We start from the raw sequence: 20,467 nt of genomic DNA, 5'->3' as shown, positions 1-20,467 counted from the left end.
TGATTGTTAAATTGACAACTAGTTGTCAAGTAGGTATAGGCATTAGCAATTATCGTGTTGATAAGCAATCTTGCGATGAAGGACGTCTACGGAGGTATCGAACACTTCACTGGCATTAACACCACTAATAGCCAATCTTAACACGAGAAAACTGCCTGTAAATATTATAGCATAAACCAGTCAAACTCAATTGCTCAAAGGTTAACTGGAAGAGATCCCTTAAAGGGATAAGTTCGCCTTTGTACAGTCAAGGTATTAAATATCGACGCGGACAAAGTGCCAAAAATATGCACACTACTTTAATGTATGGGCAATAAGGTCGTGTATACATATTTTTGGCACTTTGTCCGTGTCGATATTTAATACCATGACTGTACAAAGGCGAACTTATCCCTTTAAGGGATCTCTTATGGGAAATTAGGATCACGATTGCATTCATTTTATCACAAGATTAAATTAATCCTATATAAGGTATGTTAAATATATCTCACGCTACACGTGTTTTCACAGCCAAGGTCATTAGACACGCTATACGTGTACACTCAAGGTCATAAAAATGAGTATACATTCCTATAATGCGTGGTAATGGTAACCATGACTAAAATTCTATGGCAAAACGAATGCGACGCGTCCTTAGAGTTCCATAACATGTCATTTTAACTACTTATTTGACAGATGTTTGGGCGAATCAACTTTTTGGCCGAGTTTTGAGTCTCTTGCGTTACTCAAAATGTCTCTAGAGTTACCAAGATATCGGGCTTCATTTCCTTATTGAAGTTGATAATTTATTTCATAGTTTCTGTTTATTAGGTTTAGCTGTTGGAGCCTTGAATGTTTCAGCATACACCATAAACTGACACAGCAAAGCCATTATTTTAAAGTGAAAATTTACGACGTTTAAAGGCAGGTACCGTTACCGGTAACGGTACCGGTTCCCAATACTTCTCTGATATTCTAGAACGATATTTAGGTAAGGACAATGAGTTATCAGATTAGCTAATTGGAATGCAATAATATACATCTTTTTTTACTTTATTAATTTGTATGAAAACTTATACCGGTATTCAATCCCCGTTTAAAGCTAGTGGACAGATTTGCGTCGGACAAGTTGAGTATAGACAGCAAAAACATCATTTGGCAACATGATAGGAATATTTACTTCACAATAAATCGATTAAGCACTATCATATCGTATTTGAGTCATTCATAAGTGTTTAACATTAACACCACGTACGGTGAAGTACGTACTGAGAATCGTATTGGTGACGCTATCTTAAGACGCGATAAAGATCGGAATATAAAATAAAGTATGTAAGTAGGTAAGGTAGGTAATAAATTGTTAAGAAGTAGTTAGGTAAGCAACCTATCGACGGTTAACGCTGCCTTAACTCTCACACTGCTCTCAAAACCATTGACAAATGAACCACTGTTCATGATACTAGAATTTTATTAATTTACTCGGAAATTGCATGTTTTTATGTAAAGACTCTTTCTTAAAAACGATAAATTTTTCATAAGCGCATCACGTGTTGAGCTGTGATCGTGATAGTTGGTCTTACCTGCATCAACCTAGTTAATCATGTCTTGTAACATAGCCTCTGTGTGGTTATCGGTTGCACCGTACCGAGCTGTGGTCGTGACGTTTGTAGGTACTTACAGTCCGCGTTGACTGTCTTGTTCGGCCTCTGTAGGGTTCTATCCTAGCGAGCCATTAACCGTAACGACTTGTGCCCGTGACAGAAGTTGTGCTTCACCGTCCGCGTCAACCTCGTTGAGCATGTCTTGTTTACTCGGCCTCTGCGGGGTTCTGTCCTAGGGAACGCTTACATCCATAGCTATTGATTATTTTACTCACCATCCGCGTTGACGTCGTTGATTAGTCTTGTTTGGCCTGTGTGGGGTTTTGTCCTAGCGAGCAAGATTGTGCCGAGCTATACTCGTGATAGAACTCACCGTCCGCGTCGACCTCGTTGATCATGTCTTGTAACTCGGCCTCTGTGGGGTTCTGTCCTAGGGAGCGCATGACCGTGCCGAGCTCTTTGGTCGTGATGGTGCCGTCGCCATCCTTGTCGAACAGTGAGAACGCCTCCTTGAACTCGGCGATCTGTTCTTCTGTTAGCTGGTCAGCCTGGAAAATTAAGATAATATTAGGATTATTCCACTATTTATGTTTAGTGTTGTGTATTCAATAAGGTCAGTTTAAATCTTGTGAGCTTGTGAGACCACATATGTTTGGTAACAGTTAATGCAAGTGCTCAATCATATGACACACTTAAAATAGAAGAGGCCTAGGCTAAGCAGTAGACTAGAACAGGCTGATATACTCTCCCGGCCGGTTTCGACCACGGCGACTGTTTCATCTCCGTCGAATACGTTCGTGTGCTCGCAAGTGGCTCGCGTAGCCGATTTTATTTGCGAAGACCCGTGCACACGACGGGCAAGAAAGCAAGAACGATGTACTTAATCTGAGATTATTTTGATTTTTTGATTTCTTTTTTAAACTACTTATTTGATAAAGTCATAGAAAAACTACTAAGTAGATGATGTGATGACGAAGAATACCTTAGGAAATCTGTTAAATTGTCTATTTTACAAACGCTCATGTCAAAATGACAAATAGCAACAAACAATTATCACCGGCTTTTAAATTTGACAGAAATCACTACACCTTATAAAACAAAGCCCCTGCCGCGTCTGTCTGTATGTATGTTCGCGATAAACTCAAAAACTACTGAACGGATTTTCATGCGGATTATAGGGTATTGTGTATAATAATATTAATATTATGTGTATAATTTGTTAAGGTTTTGAGTAACCCGTGCGAAGCCAGGACAGGTCGCTAGTTTATGAAGAAGGCCAAAATGAGCAACCATATTGCTGACATTAAAATATAAAACGAACAGTCAAAATTACGGTAAACAGTTGAACTTCCCAGACCATTAACAATTTTCAGTTTTCCTTATAGAGAATTACCACATCAACGTTAACAGGTAATTAAATCTGCTGCATGAACATTCCAAGAAAAACCAAGACGAAAGCAATTAATACCAAGACAATGACATTATTCAAGGCGATCGCAGATAACGAACACTTGAGAATCTTAATTGATTTCCAGATTAAAATCCGATGACATCTACTGATATAACAACAGGAAAAAAATTGTCCTTTCGGACACACACTCATCCTACGGAATAAAGGTAAAATATTATTTAAATCAGTGACAAGTACTATGACGTTTACCATAATCATAGATTGATTATACTAGACAAGTAAATAAATAAATAAATAAATATTATAGGATATTATTACACAAATTGACTAAGTCCCACAGTAAGCTCAATAAGGCTTGTGTTGAGGGTACTTAGACAACGATATATATAATATATAAATAATTATAAATACTTAAATACATAGAAAACACCCATGACTCAGGAACAAATATCCATGCTCATCACACGAATAAATGCCCTTACCAGGATTTGAACCCGGGACCATCGGCTTCATAGGCAGGGTCACTACCCACTAGGTCGTCACAAGTAATATCCAAATCAAACTTAATGTAGATGGCGCTGTACGGCTGTTCTAACACCGGTTGTCAAGGTCAATGTTTGACAATTCAGTTACAATAGAACATTTGACGAGATACATCTTTATCAGCTGTGACACTACACGATTTTTTCCAGTTTACATATTTGACGTATGTGTTTGCGGTCAAAAACCGCGAGTTCAAACCTCGGTCGCGCCGAATACAGCAGAAAAAACCGTTCTCGACCAAAATGCAAAACAAAAATTCAGTCAGACAAACCTTATATCCAAGACTCCGAAAACCGTCCGTCATTTTAAAAACATAGCCCTGTTTCGTACAACAGTTTCCTTATACCAATGTCAACGATTTAATATACCCCAATGACGTCCGTAGACTGCGAATTTTCTTCTCATAAATGGGTCCTAAATTATGGTGATATTTTCAAAATAACGGGCGTTTTTCCGAGCCTTACCACACAGATGAGAGGTTAATAAACACAATATAAGTACTGAAAAATACATACAACCATGACGACCATCGCTAGGACCGGAGTATTCGAAACAGACCGACCAGCGACAGCCAGCTATCTGATAAGAACCAGATAACAGTGGTAATTACAACACGTCACACTGCGGCGTTTGATAGCGGGTACTGCATCGTTATTAAGAGGCCTTATTCCTACAGACGAGCGTATTTTGTAAAATGCTTCCTTTTTCATTCAAGATTACGACGTAACTATTAGTATTTATTCAAAAACTGATAACGTACTTAAATAATCGTTTCCTAAACTAGGGGCTCCAACAGTTCAAATTTTCATTTTCTTTTTTAAACCTCTTTTTAATGAGGTTTTTTGGGAGTCTTTTCCAAATTTTGCAGTGAGATGTGGCGTTTCGGTTCTCAATTTTGCTATAAACAAGAATCATTTGGTACATGAATGACTACAATTTGATTCAACATATCTCGTACGAGGGGCTGGAATGATTAACAATCGAAGATTCATTTGAAAAAACTGATAAAATACCTTCCGAGTTTTCTTCATTTTTTTTGCGAAAACAGGGTTTTATTATATTTTATTTCCGCAAATTGTACGCATATTTTGCTTTAAAAATAATATTATTGCAAACTGTAACTTTATGTTAACCTATAAAAAAAAAATCGTGACTATGGGACCTACATTGCCGTAAATTTATATTTTTTTAAAACACGTATAAATCACACAGCAGCGACGCCCCGCTCTCAGTCCGCGCGGAGCGCGCTTAGAGGACGGACCTGTGCTCGATTGTCAGGCATTCGTTGCGATCGTAATCAGCTACGGAGTTCCGAGAAGTGCTATATACTGCGATTAGAAAATCTTAATAAAAGTTCATTTTTTACAGTATGCCTAACAGACTCGCTTATTGATGGATTTTCAGTGTTACTTTTTTTTTAATACTAAGTCGGTGGCAAACAAGCATACGGCCCGCATATGTACGCCTGCAACTCCAGAGGAGTTACATGCGCGTTGCCGACCCTAACCCCCTCCCACCCCTCGTTGAGCTCTGGCAACCTTACTCACCGGCAGGAACACAACACTATGAGTAAGGTCTAGTGTTATTTGGCTGCGATTTTCTGAAAAACGCATTTTCACTTGAAATTACGTTAGGGTTTGCATTATTATTTTTGACCCGGATGAAGTCCAAGTTCTCATGATGGAGTCAGGAGTTGGTCACCAGAACTCCTAATCTACTAATTATAATCCCATCGTGTTTGGGCTCAAAAGATTTGCCCTGACGAACACCATCGATCTAGATGAGGTCCAGGGTCTCATGATGGAGTCAGGAGTTGGTCACTAGAACTCCTAATCTACTCATTATAATTCCATCGTGTTTGGGCTCAACAGAGTTGCCCTAACGAGCACCTTCAATCTAGATGAGGTCCAGGGTCTCATGATGGAGTCAGGAGCTGGTCACCAGAACTCCTAATCTACTCATCATAACTCCATCGTGTTTGGGTTCAATAGAGTTGCCCTGACGAGCACCATCAATCTAGATGAGGTCCAGGGTCTCATGATGGAGTCAGGAGCTGGTCACCAGAACTCCTAATCTACTCATCATAACTCCATCGTGTTTGGGCTCAATAGATTTGCCCTGATGAACACCATCGATCTAGATGAGGCCCAGGGTCTCATGATGGAGTCAGGAGTTGGTCACCAGAACTCCTAAACTACTCATCATAACCTCATCGTGTTCGGGCTCAATAGATTTGCCCTGACGAGCATCAACAATCTAGATAAAGTCCAGGGTCTCATGATGGAGTCAGGAGCTGGTCACCAGAACTCCAAATCTACTCATCATAACTCCATCGTGTTTGGGTTCAATAGAGTTGCCCTGACGAGCACCATCAATCTAGATGAGGTCCAGGGTCTCATGATGGAGTCAGGAGCTGGTCACCAGAACTCCTAATCTACTCATCATAACTCCATCGTGTTTGGGCTCAATAGATTTGCCCTGATGAACACCATCGATCTAGATGAGGCCCAGGGTCTCATGATGGAGTCAGTAGTTGGTCACCAGAACTCCTAATCTACTCATCATAACCTCATCGTGTTCGGGCTCAATAGATTCGCCCTGACGAGCATCATCAATCTAGATAAAGTCCAGGGTCTCATGATGGAGTCAGGAGTTGGTCACTAGAACTCCTAATCTACTCATTATAATTCCAACGTGTTTGGGCTCAAAAGATTTGCCCTGATGAGCACCATCGATCTAGATGAGGTCCAGGGTCTCATGATGGAGTCAGGACTTCAGGAGTTGGTCACCAGAACTCCTAATCTACTCATCATAACTCCATCGTGTTTGGGCTCAAAAGATTTGCCCTGACGAGTACCATCGATCTAGATTAAGTCGAGGGTCTCATGATGGACTCAGTAGTTGGTCACCAGAACTCCTAATCTATTCATCATAATTGTAATTTGATGGTGCTTGTCGGAGTAAATCTATTGAGCCCAAACACGATGGAGTTATGATAAATAGATTACGAGTTCTGGTGACCAACTCCTGACTCCATCATGAGACCCTGGACTTCATCTAGATCGATGGTACTCGTCAGGGCAAATCTTTTGAGCCCAAACACGATGGAATTATAATGAGTAGATTAGGAGTTCTGGTGACCAACTCCTGACTCCATCATGAGACCCTGGACTTCATCTAGATCGATGGTACTCGTCAGAGCAAATCTTTTGAGCCCAAACACGATGGAATTATAATGAGTAGATTAGGAGTTCTAGTGACCAACTCCTGACTCCATCATGAGACCCTGAACATCATCTAGATTGATGGTGCTCGTGAGGGCAAATCTATTGAGCCCAAACACGATGGAGTTATGATGAGTAGATTAGGAATTATGGTGACCAACTCCTGACTCCATCATGAGACCCTGGACTTCATCTAGATCGATGGTACTCGTCAGGGCAAATCTTTTGAGCCCAAACACGATGGAATTATAATGAGTAGATTAGGAGTTCTGGTGACCACCTCCTGACTCCATCATGAGACCCTGGACTTCATTTAGATCGATGGTACTCGTCAGGGCAAATCTATTGAGCTCAAATACGATGGAATAATAATGAGTAGATTAGGAGTTCTAGTGACCTACTCCTGACTCCATCATGAGACCCTGGACTTCATCTAGATTGATGGTGCTCATCAGGGTAAATCTATTGAGCCCAAACTCGATGGAGTTATGATGAGTAGATTAGGAGTTCTGGGGAGTTCTGGTGACCAACTCCTGACTCCGTCATGAGACCCTGGACCTCATCTAGATCGATGGTGTTCGTCAGGGCAAATCTTTTGAGCCCAAGCACGATGGAATTATAATGAGTAGATTAGGAGTTCTGGTGACCAACTCCTGACTCCATCATAAGAACCTGGATGGACTTCATTCGGGTCAAAAATAATAATACAAACCCTAACGTGATTTCAAATAACACTGAAACTCTATAGCACTAATGTGCGGAAACGATTGGCATCTTGACTAGGCAGCATGGGTGCGTAGCCACCATGCCAATCGATACGACAACGAAACACTATCTGTCTCTCTCTCGTACTAATATGCACAAACGATTGGCATCTTGGCTGGGCAGCATGGGTGCGTAGCCAACATGCCAAACGTTTACGATACGACAAGGAAACACTATCTGTCTCTCTATCGCACTAATATGCGCAATCGATTGGCTTCTTGGCTAGGTATCATGGGTGCGTAGCCAACATGCCAATCGTTTACGATACGACAACGAAACATTACTCTCTCTCTATCGCACTAATATACGCAAACGATTGGTATTTTGGCTAGGCACTAAGCAAGTGTGTGGCCAACATGCCAATCGTTTACAATACGACAACGAAACACTATCTGTCTCTCTATCGCACTAATATACTTTATTTATACCTGCAGTCATTTACTAACTTCTTCATTTTCCATTGGTGTGAAAGAGACAGAATAAAGAGCAAGGGTTATAGTACACTCTGTAGTCTGTACACTTAGTAGTAGTGTACATAAAAAAAAACTACTGTGCATATACAATAAAATAAAGAGTGCCCATATGATATCATATGACACTAAAATTAATGTTGCTTGAAATTATATTGAAAACTATCAAGATTATTCTAGTCTGCATTGAAACGCGCGTCGCGTTGCCGGCGCTCGCGTACCGAGCGCCAACGCCATCTATCGAGCGTTATTTCGTGAAATCGGAGAACGCTCCAAGGATTAAGGGCTCTTAACATTATCGTGTTTTATAATATATTTGATAATTTTGATATGAACAGGATTGGGTTGCGAATTACAGTGAATAAGTAGTAGGTTTATATTTAAGTATTTCTTGACAAACATTTCATTTTTGATATAAGCTCATCTCATTCTCATTAACAGTTTGAACGCTTTATGTCATAAACACTAACATCACTCGGACGCCAAGATCCCGGGCGCAAGGGAGCTAATGTAAACCTTATTCGAAAGTGTGAAGGTTACTTTGACAGCGTCCGCCATAACACCTATAGTTGTCCTTGGCGCGGTGGGCACGACTAGTAACGACGCCCTTAGGTGTTCTTGACGTTCAAAAGGTTAAGTTAGGTAATTTAGGCAATTAATTTGATTCAATTCAATCATTTATTTCAGACATAATAAGCCCATATTATGTGTCAGTAATACAATAAAATGAATCTTCAATCAAGTAAAATATACGTTCACGTAAAAATAATTTAAGACGCTGTTATTTTGTCTGTAGAATTGACGGAGAAATATCAATTCAAAACTTGCCAAAAACGGATTATTTTCATACAAAGACCCAGAAGAGCTCAAACTTAACGAGGTAGATTTTTTTTATTACAGATATATGTGTCTATATGTCACCGGTTTTACATAAGTAGATAAGGTATTGCAAATTTCAACTCAATGAAATACCAACAAGTGGTTAAAAATTGGCACAATTTAAACACAACCTAACTTTCATATAACTCTTCTTCCACGCGTTGTCGCCGCATTTTTGCCACGGCTCATGGGAGCCTGGGGTCCGCTTGACAACTAATTCCCAGAATTGGCGTAGGCACTAGTTTTTACGAAAGCGACTGCCATCTGACCTTTCAACCCAGGTGGTAAATTTTAATATATGTAAACAAAAAAAAAATATGGAAGCTTGTAAAAATATTAGTAAATCAACCATACTAAAAACCATACCTTATTCTTACCTCATTATGTTTCAAACTATGATGTAGCTAAATTGATTAGGTATTATTAGAGTTGAGCTAACAATTATTTTAATTTAGTTAGCAAAAAATAATATTTTTGTAGGTAATTGTGATAGGGAAGTAGGTATACACACAATAATATTACCTAATCAAAATGTTTGGCTTTATTAATTTTGAGGAAAAAATATGTACCTTACCTAGTCGCAATATAAAATGAGTTCCTCATTTTAATAGTAACTAGGAAATTCATTGTGAATATTGCATTATTGAGCTCAGGCTACATTAAATAATTGCCAGTAGGTATGTAAATGACTTAAAGGAAAAACAGTTATCCCCTAAAACAAATTGCACATTTTAAAGGAAATAAGTTTTTGATATAAACTTCATTTTAGGTACAATCTTTTATCGCTGACTGTACTTTTCTTACCATGGGCAACAATACTCATCGAGACAATTCTAAAAACCTCAAACACAATTAGGTTGCGATGTTTTATCACAGACTTCCTATGGCCATCTCCTGTCTCCATCATCAGATCCGCTCGATGGTACCATAATAATGCATTGTAAAATTTCAGCTCAATCGGAAATTGCGAAGTGGGTCAAATTTAGCTTCCTAGTTTTAACCCACATTAACTTACAAACTTACATACGTTCAATAAAAGCTTTTAGCCGCGATTTATAAATATGTAAAAATATTTTAAACGGCTGTTAAATTAATCGTATTATTTAATTTTAAACATAAACAAAAATGTTATATTATAAATGTCAGGATTTTAATAGTAAAACTAATTTTGCTACTAGGTTTGTATGAAAAGGTGACATAATAAAAAAAAAAAGTTATAGCTTTTTTTCACAATCCATAACTCCCGCGGGAACAAAATAGGCTTTTGTCCTTCAGTACACCTGCATGAAATAAGAACTTTTTCGAGCAAGTGTGATGAAAAGAACATTAAACATCAAGTAAGGAAAACAGTTGAAATATTATTGTGTAAACACAAGTTATTAATCATGGTTAATAATAAATAATAATTCAGCCTATATACGTCCCACTGCTGGGGACAGGCCTCCTCTCATGTGCGAGAGGGCTCGGGCTATAATCCCCACGCTAGCCCAATGCGGATTGGGGACTTCACATACACCTTTGAATTTCTTCGCAGAAGTATGCAGGTTTCCTCACGATGTTTTCCTTCACCGAAAAGCTAGTGGTAAATATCAAATGATATTTCGTACATAAGTTCCGAAAAACATCATGGTAATCATGGTTATTTACTAAAAAATAGGAATATCATTTATCCTCCTATTTTTTTGCCATAATTTACAATACGGAAATGGCCTAACGGAAAATACTTTTTGTATATACCTATCGGCACATTAAATTAAGTGGTTATGATTTTTACATAGTGGACAAATATAGGTATTAAGTGCTAAGGTATACTCAAGAGAATATGGTATGGGAGTCTGACGCCACTTTTTGATATTTAATCAGTGAAAGAATAAGGATCAAAGTCAAATGGTGTTCTGAAAGTTTTAATCATGTGTCGAAAGATGGCAGTAAATTTACTGTGGCTACAAAGTTTTCTTTGACAATCCACCTCTATTTCAAATTCTCTTTGCTATGACTAGCAACATGGTAAAAAACAAGAGATCATTATTATTATCTTGAAATTATAATCTTTATTCAGTGTAACAACTTAAAATTCAAATCTTTCATAAAACGAGACCACTGTCAAGAGAAAACAAAATTCAATACAGTTTGTCAATTATATGACAAAACTATTACCACACATTTAGAGTTCCAAATGGCCGAAGACCATCTGGACACCCTACGTCCCGCTGGAGAGATGAAGTGCAAAAAGACCTTAGCAAATTCAGCGCCGTCAACTGGACAGAAATGGCTTTGGACCGAGAAGCATGGCGGCTTTGGTGTCGGAAGCCAAGATCCACTTTGAAAGACACAAGACGGATTGAAAGTGACAGACACCATTTTATCATGCTGTCACATAAACAAGAACAACCATCATATTCATACTAGGCAGATTGTTGTATGAGAATAGTAACAGTGTAGTAAGATTGAATGATATTTGTATCATAAATCAATGACAGACAGATTTTCTAAACAAAAAATACCACTAGGTATACAGATTACGCATTAGTGCAATTGCAACTAACAGGTAGCTCTTGTCAGGTAGCTTTTATTTTGTTTTGGTGGCTTAGTGTTTTAATCTACAGTTACCTCAGAAATGGGCATTTAACTCTTTATGGAGTATTACATGCCAAAAATGACCACCCTACAACATCATATTTTTGTATTTTTTCTTATGCAGAATTTTTAGGACTTAAAGGCAATGAGACTTGAATCGTGTGTTTTCTTTTTAAGATAAAGATATTTTATTATTCAAGTAGGCATATTACAACTCTCATAATATATGTATATAAGAACAAATTTCATATGGTTGAATCATGAATATATATTTTGGTATATTACGATATCTTATAGCGAGCCATCTTAAGATAGCTTGGTACAATATGATATATTTAGTCTCCTTCACAATGTAGGTGCTAGACAGACAGCGATATATATTTTGATTTAATTGGCGTGTGTGGTGCTTAGCTATACTATAAGATATCTGTTGGTATCTAATGGTATATTCGTATATGTCTGTGATGGGCTATAGTATAACCCAACTACAGATACAATATTCACTCCTTTTTGGATGTGGGTTAACCTCTTGTCAGTGCATGATAAGGTTCCTGATCAAATCTTACCATCTGTTAGCATTATTGTCAAAAATGTTTTTCTCTGCTTTAAAACACTACTGAAGTTTGAACACACAATTTTTGACCATCACACATATGAAAGATTAAAAATATTGCCTGTATCACTCTAGAGGTGCAATGACTTGAATGAGACCTTATCCATTAAAACCAACACAGCAGGTTACACACTACAGTGAATTTAACATGACAGCGATACCAACCCTTAAAGCCAAAAGGCTTTGATGACTAAAAAGACAGAATTGTCGAACACTCCCCTAATACAAAAACTTCACAACTAAATCACAAGGAGTAGAATTATCAGTCCAACAATTACAATCATCAAGAATCATTGTTAGCACAACAAAAACTAGCTTTATCCGACTCTCACGACTGCCATGAATGCATAACAATCCTCTGCGACCTTCCCATAACAATGCACTGATATGCTTTGAATACATTTACTTGTAAATAAGAATATGCCATCAATAGCCTAGCAAAGTTGTAAGTAGGAAACTTCAACCAATTCTACATATCGGCTTGTAATATGAAACAAGTTTCCAAATAAGCTGACTTTATACTGACAAAACAAGTTTACCTTGGATTGCAAGTTTAATGACCATAATTTAGGGATTGTTATGGGTTTTTAAGAGTAAAATATGGACGTGGAACTATCAACGGCTTTCCATGACAGAGAACGCTCCAGACAATACGTAACGGTTTGGTATAGTGGCAGGAAACCGGCCGCCTCGCATGACAACCAAACGTCAACGCAATTAACCACAAAACAACTTTTCCATAAACATTACCATTGTTCAGAGCCGCGGCTCGCTCGGACGACGAAGATACACAGCAGAACTAGTTTTAATAACGAATTGCGTATGAAAATATCGGTTGGAACAGTGCTAGCGATGAGTCAACGGGCGTTTTGACAGTTGGGCCGTCCGATCGATCCGCCGCTAGGGCGCGACGCAGCCTCGTAGATTCTTGCATGGAACCACTTGTTTCACACCGCGAACGCCATATTAGAGCTTCTGTTGACCAGCTTTGACAGAGTGCGACGTCACGACACCGGCACCACCTACGGAACTATGGCGACGGTTCTCGAGACAGTAACGGTCGTTCGCGGACTAAAGTCCCGGATTCCTGACCGGGCCAGGCCTCCCGTTCGCTCCAGACCGGCTCCCGAACCGGCCGCCAGCCCGGCGAAATCAGCGATCCGCAATGCGGTAAAAAACGGCCGTCACAATAATGGAGGCCGTCATCACTATAAACACCGATACACCACATCCCCGAAATATACCCTTATCCTGGTGCGGAAAGATCCCCCGAATTCACTTTATACACCTCCGAACGAAAATAACACTCACCATTGTAGATTAACTTGGATTATCTGGAGCTACACTAAAAAAATCACAGACTACGCCGCAAAAGCGACCGCACGGACCGACGGTTGAAACGATACTGCCGCCCCCTTTCGCGCGAGCGGCTGCGCCGAGAAACTCCCGACGGCGCGCTCCGAACTCGGCCGCGAATCGTTCGGAATATCGTATTCGATTCACCGTATTTTCATATCCGATTTCTGAGGAATCGTTCGCACTGCACTATCACTATAGTAGTTTTCTTTCAGATGCGGGTCTTGCGAACGTGGAAGTCCATGTCTCGGGACGCACGGCACGGGATTAGTTTTGATCCGCAAAGGATAGTCGGTTTTATATCGGGCGGGTGCGGGTCGGACGGGCGAGCGGCGCGCGCCGATCGGCCGGGGCGCACCTGCAATGCGTCACTGCGGGCTCGAGCGGGACGTGCGGCAGCGAGTGCCGAGCGCCAGCGCGGGACCTCCGCCGGCAGCGACGACGGCGGCAAGCCCGGCCCGAGCTGCCCTACTTCCGCGGGACGAGGGCGCGCCGCAGTGAGCTAACGAGATAACGCACCGCCACCGGCGCGCCGAGGCCTGCACCCTGCGCCCTGCAGCCGGCCGAGGCCGACATTACATCTCCATTAATGCCGCGCCGTATGTTACGACTGTTATGACGCCGCGTTTCCACTCAATCAATTACTCGTAAAGCTTTTGTCGCGCATCATAATATATTATTATACCCTCATCTAATGAATAAAATTGTAAGCCGACGCAACGGCACCCTTGGCTGCCGATTGATATCACCCTTGAAAGCTTATTTTGGCAGTTTTCTTAGACATGTTTACATGCTTAAATTATACCGATGTTCAATATTACTTACAGATAAGGTTAAGGAGTCCTCTTATAAAATATATCCCAAAGGAATCTGCTTTATGTCACGTTTTATTCAACGTGAAACTTAGATACTTACCTCACGTGCGGGTCGTAATTCTTAACTTGGAAACTTCCCTACATACGGTATAAATACGTACATCATTTTACTTACCTACCCTTCGCTACTCAGAGCCCGCATATCTTTGTGACGGTCATCAACTCATCAGAGGGCCTACCGCGAACATTGAAGTTCGCAAATTTCGGGCATCTTTCTCTTATATCTTCTGGAGTAAAAGATCCTCAGCATTTGTGAAATGACATATGAAAATTTAAAAATAACGGATACCATCGTTGATATGCAAACGTTAGCGCACATGTTTTATAAAGATGAAAGGAAAGGAAGTTGTAGAGATTCTTAAAGCGCTACACACATCCAGAATCCTAAATCCTAAAGATGTATTAACCCCGTTTAGCAAGTAAGCATTGTAGTCTGACTGCATTAAGTTTTTACCGTATTTTAATTACTTCATTGTTACATTTCTAAATAAAAAATGTATTGAAATATCAAAAAACTTCGAAAAACATTTAAAATTGTCAGTTACTCCATACAGAAATAAACTGTCATACGGCTCGTCAAGTCGTCATTGGCCGCGTCAAGAATAGGATTTTTTTTAAAGATCCTATTTAGGTTCCAGTTAGGGCGACTGAATTAAGTAACGTGTATAAAAGCGTAATATTTGTATTAATAAATGTAGTTTACTTTATTTCAAATTGATTTGAACCGACTACTACAAATAATCGATAAGTCAATAAATCAAGTTTAACTCAATCGATATTTTACAACTCTATTGACACTTAATGACGTTATTTATTTATAACCGCCATTTGTTTTGTTTATTGGTGTTACTGATAGTGCCCTCTGTCGGCGAGTAGAAATAACTGGTATTGACAGATGCAGATTAATTTTACTATTCACCAATAGATGACTCTTGTAACAAGATACGTTTTATGTTTCTGGTATTCATTATTAAACTTTTAATTAAATCATTATACAACTTTCGTTTTTAGAATTCGTAATTGTAAACAAGATTTTTCTTATTACTAGGTCTTACGTCACATACAAAGTTTTATTACTTACAGTGCCCAAAAGACAAGCTAAAGAGTTATTATTATTATTATTAATTTTGGAAGAGGTTTAAATATGAGAAAAAAAAAATGGAACCGCACAGCGACATGTATCAGCTGTCAGAGTCGAGTCACTATTTTTTTACTTCACTTACCTACACCACTTTTACCAATTTCTCTTGGCTGCGAATCCAGTCGGGAATTTATTTTTTAAAGACACCACCTCGTTCTCTTTACAATTCAAAAGCTCTTGTTTTATATACCACGTCGGTGGCAAACAAGCATAAGGCCCGCCTGATGGTAAGCAGTCACCGTAGTCTATGGACGCCTGCAACTCCAGAGGAGTTACATGCGCGTTGCCGACCCTTGAAAAACCTGTACACTCCTTTACGTGGACGTAGGGCTACGGTAAATGTGAGCACCATAAGAGATTTCTATACCCAACATTTGAGAGAAAAAGTTTAACTTAAGTACCGTTCAATATTTGAAACATAGTATCGCAATAGTGGTGTAGGCCGCAGCCGAACAATTTAGCGCTGCACGAAAGGCATTCCACCATATTGGAATTCCTAGCTTTTATACACCGACATAATGTATTATGTAGGACAGAGACAAGTTCGTTTAAGAACGTTCAATCGACAGTCTCGTAGTATATATTCCTATGTGTCCCCGCCCCACATGACCGCTGCCATACATAAGGCGGGGACAAATAGGAATTCACGAGTCTCGCAGCTTAGCAGGAATATATGATCATTGTCAAGAGGGCGCTGTTATTCTCATGTCAAGTCAAGTCAAGTCAGTGGCGTAGCGTGCCTTGGCGGGGCCCCGTATAAAAATTTGTTTGGGGGCCCTTAGGAAGGGTAAAGATTTCTCACAAAAACGCACGTTCGGGGCCCCCGTGGCCCGGTATAATTGATACGGCAGATACGGCGGTAGCTACGCCCCTGAGTCAAGTCAAAATATTCTTTATTCAAATAGGCCTAGCAACAAGCACTTTTAAATCGTCAAATTTTACAAATATATTCTCTAATCTAATGTGTGGGACAGTTCAGTTTAGTATGAAAAATTGAATTCCAATGAAATTCCGCAATATGGCGCGTGATATATTATTGGTCAGGCTTTAATACGTGACCGTAACCGGCATAGTGGGGCAAAGTGGGACGACTTTGTCGCTTGCCATAAGGACGAGATTTACTTGTATTTTTATACGTTTAACCTGTCAAGGCGTCCAAGCTACAAAGTGGGACGTTTTGCCGGTTTCGGTTACATAATGTACACGTACCTATTGTTTTGTATACACAATTTTGATTTCTTCACACCATAATCATTTACAGTAATATACTTAGCTAACAGTATAAAGATACTTTATTTTCCAAGTAGGCATATTACAATACGCTTATGAACATCAAATAAAGTATTTAATTTTGCAACTAGTTTTGACTGAGAAACTCAGTTAAAATTCGATTTAACCAAGGCATTTAGGAAAACTTATAAGCCCATTTATGCAACTCCTCAAATTGCACACACACACATTTTTCTTCACAGGTTTCGTCACGATGTTTTATTCGATCGAAAAGTAGAAAAAATGAGAACTATTGTTAGGCAAGCCAATTCTGTCAGTAGAAAAAGGCGGCAAATATTAAAAAATGTAGTCGCGAAGATAAAAAAATTGAATGTCGCGCCTTTACCTACTGAAAAAGTGGGTTTGCCAGAGTATACTTCTGCAGATAGACTATCTATATATGAGCACCACTTGCACCATCTCACTAACCCGTGGTTAAACCGTTAACCCAGTGTCAAATTGTACAGGTAACCGTGGTAACTCCAAGTTTAACAGGTTAACCCCGGGTTAGTGGGATGGTGCAAGTAGCCGTGATCCGAGTTACGCCTGATTTTGAAACCTCGGCCTCCGCTTGCGCCTCGAGCAGTCTTCATTATATCTTAGTCTCTGATGTAGACATTCCTCTAAGACGTGAGGCAGTGTGATATTCACGATACATTGATAGCTATGTTTGGAAAGTTTAGACACGCGTCCAGGCCTGCAGCGATGTATTAAATAAAATTTATTCGTGTATGTAATTTTATTTTCCCCTGACGCACGTGACACGCCTTCAAATACGGCACTGGATATAATAGAAACACAGATCACTTCAGGCTTGTACAGACGTTGCAAAAATTGTGATTCGTTGCTAAAATATGTCAAACCTAGTAACAGTGTGCAGAAAATGATACTTGTCTGCTCTAGAGCACTGTACTTTCTAAGTAGGTTTTTTTACGATAAACTTAAAATTTTGGTTAAAATGGATTTGTTGTACAATTTCCATTCTGATAATTAACTTCCCATTTCATAAATAACGATATTGTTACCTAAATTGATAATTAAAAGTACCCTCAAGAAATACTACTGAAGTTTATGTAGCTGTGTTTTTGAAATGCACAAATGTATTTTACTTTCCTCGTGTTAGAAATGAAAAGTAGAGTTTTAACTCAGGTGAAAAGCACCATTTCAGTCTCGGACTATTGACGCTCTCACTCCGTTCGAGCGCTAAACTACCACGGCAGAAATTAGTGCCTTTCATCCCTTGGTTACAATCTAAATATGTATTCATAACTTCTCCTCGTCTAATTTCTTTGCATTACAATTTCTAGCAAAGAAAACAGACGAATTAAATAATGTCAATTTTCATGTTATTTCAGGATATCGTTCTAAAATGAGATGGCGGCGGCGGCGACATAGAGGTAATAGTATAGAGATGAAATGGCAGTACCGGGAGATGACCGTACGAGATGCTCTTATGGAATTTTCAGTAGGAGTAGCAGAGAAAGCGCTATTATTGTTTGTCCTTGTCACAGTCTCATTTTTTTTATTCCCCAGCGTTAATTTTTGTATATTTATGGAGGGCAACAAATAACCCGACCAAATTACGTTGGTTGTTTTTGGTATGTTGTCAGGAATGTTAAACCGCGTTTATAATTTTGTCGCATTGCGTATGATCTGTCCCTCACGGGCGCACGCGTATAGCACATCTATTGGATCCTACAATCTATGAAAAGCGAGGTATGAGCAATGTCATCTCGCTTTGTGGGGTAGGGCACAGCACAGCGGATGTCATTCCAGGTCTAGATCAGAGCCCAACTCGTGAATACCTCCACCTTACAGAATACCGCAGCCAAATAACACTATAAACCCTACTCATAGTGTCGTGTTTCCAGAGCTCAACTACGGTGCAGAGTGTTAGAATCGACAACGCGCAGGTAAAGTACCATCAGGCGGGCTGTATGCTTGTTTATCACCGACGTAGTATAAAAACAAGATACGGAGTCTATGATCCATAGACTATGGAAGTGAACACGACTAAAAGAAAGTATTTGAATAACCATAATGAATGTTGCAGACGACGAAGTTTTTCAGCACTAGATATCCCTCGGGCTCGGCCAAGTTTGATATTGAATCAGATGAATGTTTGCGAAGATTTGGGCCTTTGTGGCCTACCGTTGGGAGTTTTGGAGGAATTGCTTGGATTATTAAAGTAAAAATATTTATAACTTTTTTCAGGTGAAATAGATTTGAAAAACAGCTTATTTTAGCTTTTGTTTAACTTATTAAAACAAAAATTACACTTTGCTTATCCGCAAAAGAATAACGTGCTAGTCAATCAGTGTTAACCCGTTAATTGTATGTAAAAATACGCAAGTAAGTATAACGGGTTAGCACTGATTGACTAGCAATCTAGCACGTTATTCTTTCGCGGATAAGCAAATTAGTATTCTTTTTTAATTAGTATGGATTTCCGCAAAGTAACGCCTGATTCTATTTATTATTATTTTTTACTTGCAATGTAATTGATTCTATATAGGTATTATTATTATTTTTACGTGCACATATGTTTATACGGGTCAAATCTTGCAAGATTTGACCACTTCCCGGTTTCCGATGAAGCTGAAAATTTGTAAATACATGTAAGTCGGGTGACAATGCAATATTATGGTGCCATCGAGCTGATCTGATGATGGAGACGGGAGGTGAGACTAATTGTGTTTGGGGTTTTTAGAATTGTCTCGATGAGTATTAGTTGCCTGTGGAAAGAAAAGTACAGTCAGCGATAAAAGTAGTACCAACATAGTAACAAGTGCAGAAAATGGAACGATGAAATGATGATGATGATGGATGATGGAATGGATGGGTGGTGATCCATCATCCGTGTGATGGAATGATGGGGGGAATGCTAGGGTCGGCAACGCGCATGTGACTCCTCTGGAGTTGCAGGCGTACATAGGCTACGGAGACTGCTTACCATCAGGCGGGCCGTATGCTTGTTTGCCACCGACGTAGTATTAAAAAAAATAGGAAATTCGCAACGAGTGGTGATAAACTAATTTACGAAACGAATTGAAACGAATTTACTAATATTCGACACGAGTTGCGAATTACCTATTCGCACGTATATCCTACATCGTTTTACAGTACATATGGCTCTTTAAAGTTTCGATATATACACGGAAAGTGCTCATTCCCGTACGGGTGCGGAAAAGAGCATCATAAAGTATTGTAAATGTACTTTTTTTTGTCAAAAACCTATTTTACTCAATAGTAAGACATCATATAGTTTTGAAAAGTTCTATTCTGTACCCCTAGTGTAGTGTGTACCCCTGTAAATTCGATTTTGAAACGTGACGTACGCGTTTGCGTTTAGTCTCATTTTGTATTGGATTTAGAAAGAGCGCGCCAAGCGGGACGTTTTGGAAACTCAAAATCCTATACAAAATGAGACTTAACGCAAACGCGTTCGTCACATTATGATGTCGATAAAATTTACACTAGGGGTACCTACAAATCCGGCCATTTGCATTCCCTCGACACACCCATGCTTATAAGGTGCATTAGGGTAACTTCGAAAGTAGGGTAAAAAAATGGCAAATATGTATAAAACCAGAAGCACTACATACTGAGTCTATATATGTATGATACCTAAATTATATTTATGATACATTTGACGACCAGTTTGGCCTAGTGGGTAGTGACCCTGCCTACGAAGCTGATGGTCCCGGGTTCAAATCCTGGTAAGGGCATGTATTTGTGTGATGAGCATGGATATTTGTTCCTGA

At 39.4% G+C, this 20,467-nt stretch overlaps 1 protein-coding gene across 3 annotated transcripts in view; it reads right to left on the bottom strand.

Annotated features, from left to right (window-relative positions):
• The window catches only part of LOC133522529 (calmodulin), a 44,927-nt gene extending 31,276 nt beyond the window's left edge, over positions 1-13,651 (bottom strand). The window contains exons 1-2 of one of the 3 annotated variants that reach the window (XM_061857891.1): positions 13,374-13,651; positions 1,954-2,128 (exon numbers count right to left, since the gene is read on the bottom strand). In XM_061857891.1, coding sequence (XP_061713875.1) covers positions 1,954-2,128; positions 13,374-13,376 — 178 coding nt within the window. In that variant the 5' untranslated portion in view covers positions 13,377-13,651. Of the gene's footprint in view, positions 1-1,953; positions 2,129-4,049; positions 4,155-12,812; positions 12,946-13,373 lie in introns of those variants that run through there. The other 2 variants (XM_061857894.1, XM_061857890.1) reach the window with 2 other exon arrangements.
• Positions 13,652-20,467: the final 6,816 nt, after the last annotated feature.

Source organism: Cydia pomonella, chromosome 11 (assembly GCF_033807575.1).
Source record: "Cydia pomonella isolate Wapato2018A chromosome 11, ilCydPomo1, whole genome shotgun sequence".
Classification (NCBI taxonomy): Eukaryota; Metazoa; Arthropoda; class Insecta; order Lepidoptera; family Tortricidae; genus Cydia; species Cydia pomonella.
Note: the sequence above shows the minus strand (reverse complement) of the source record. Positions and strands in the feature narration are given on the sequence as shown.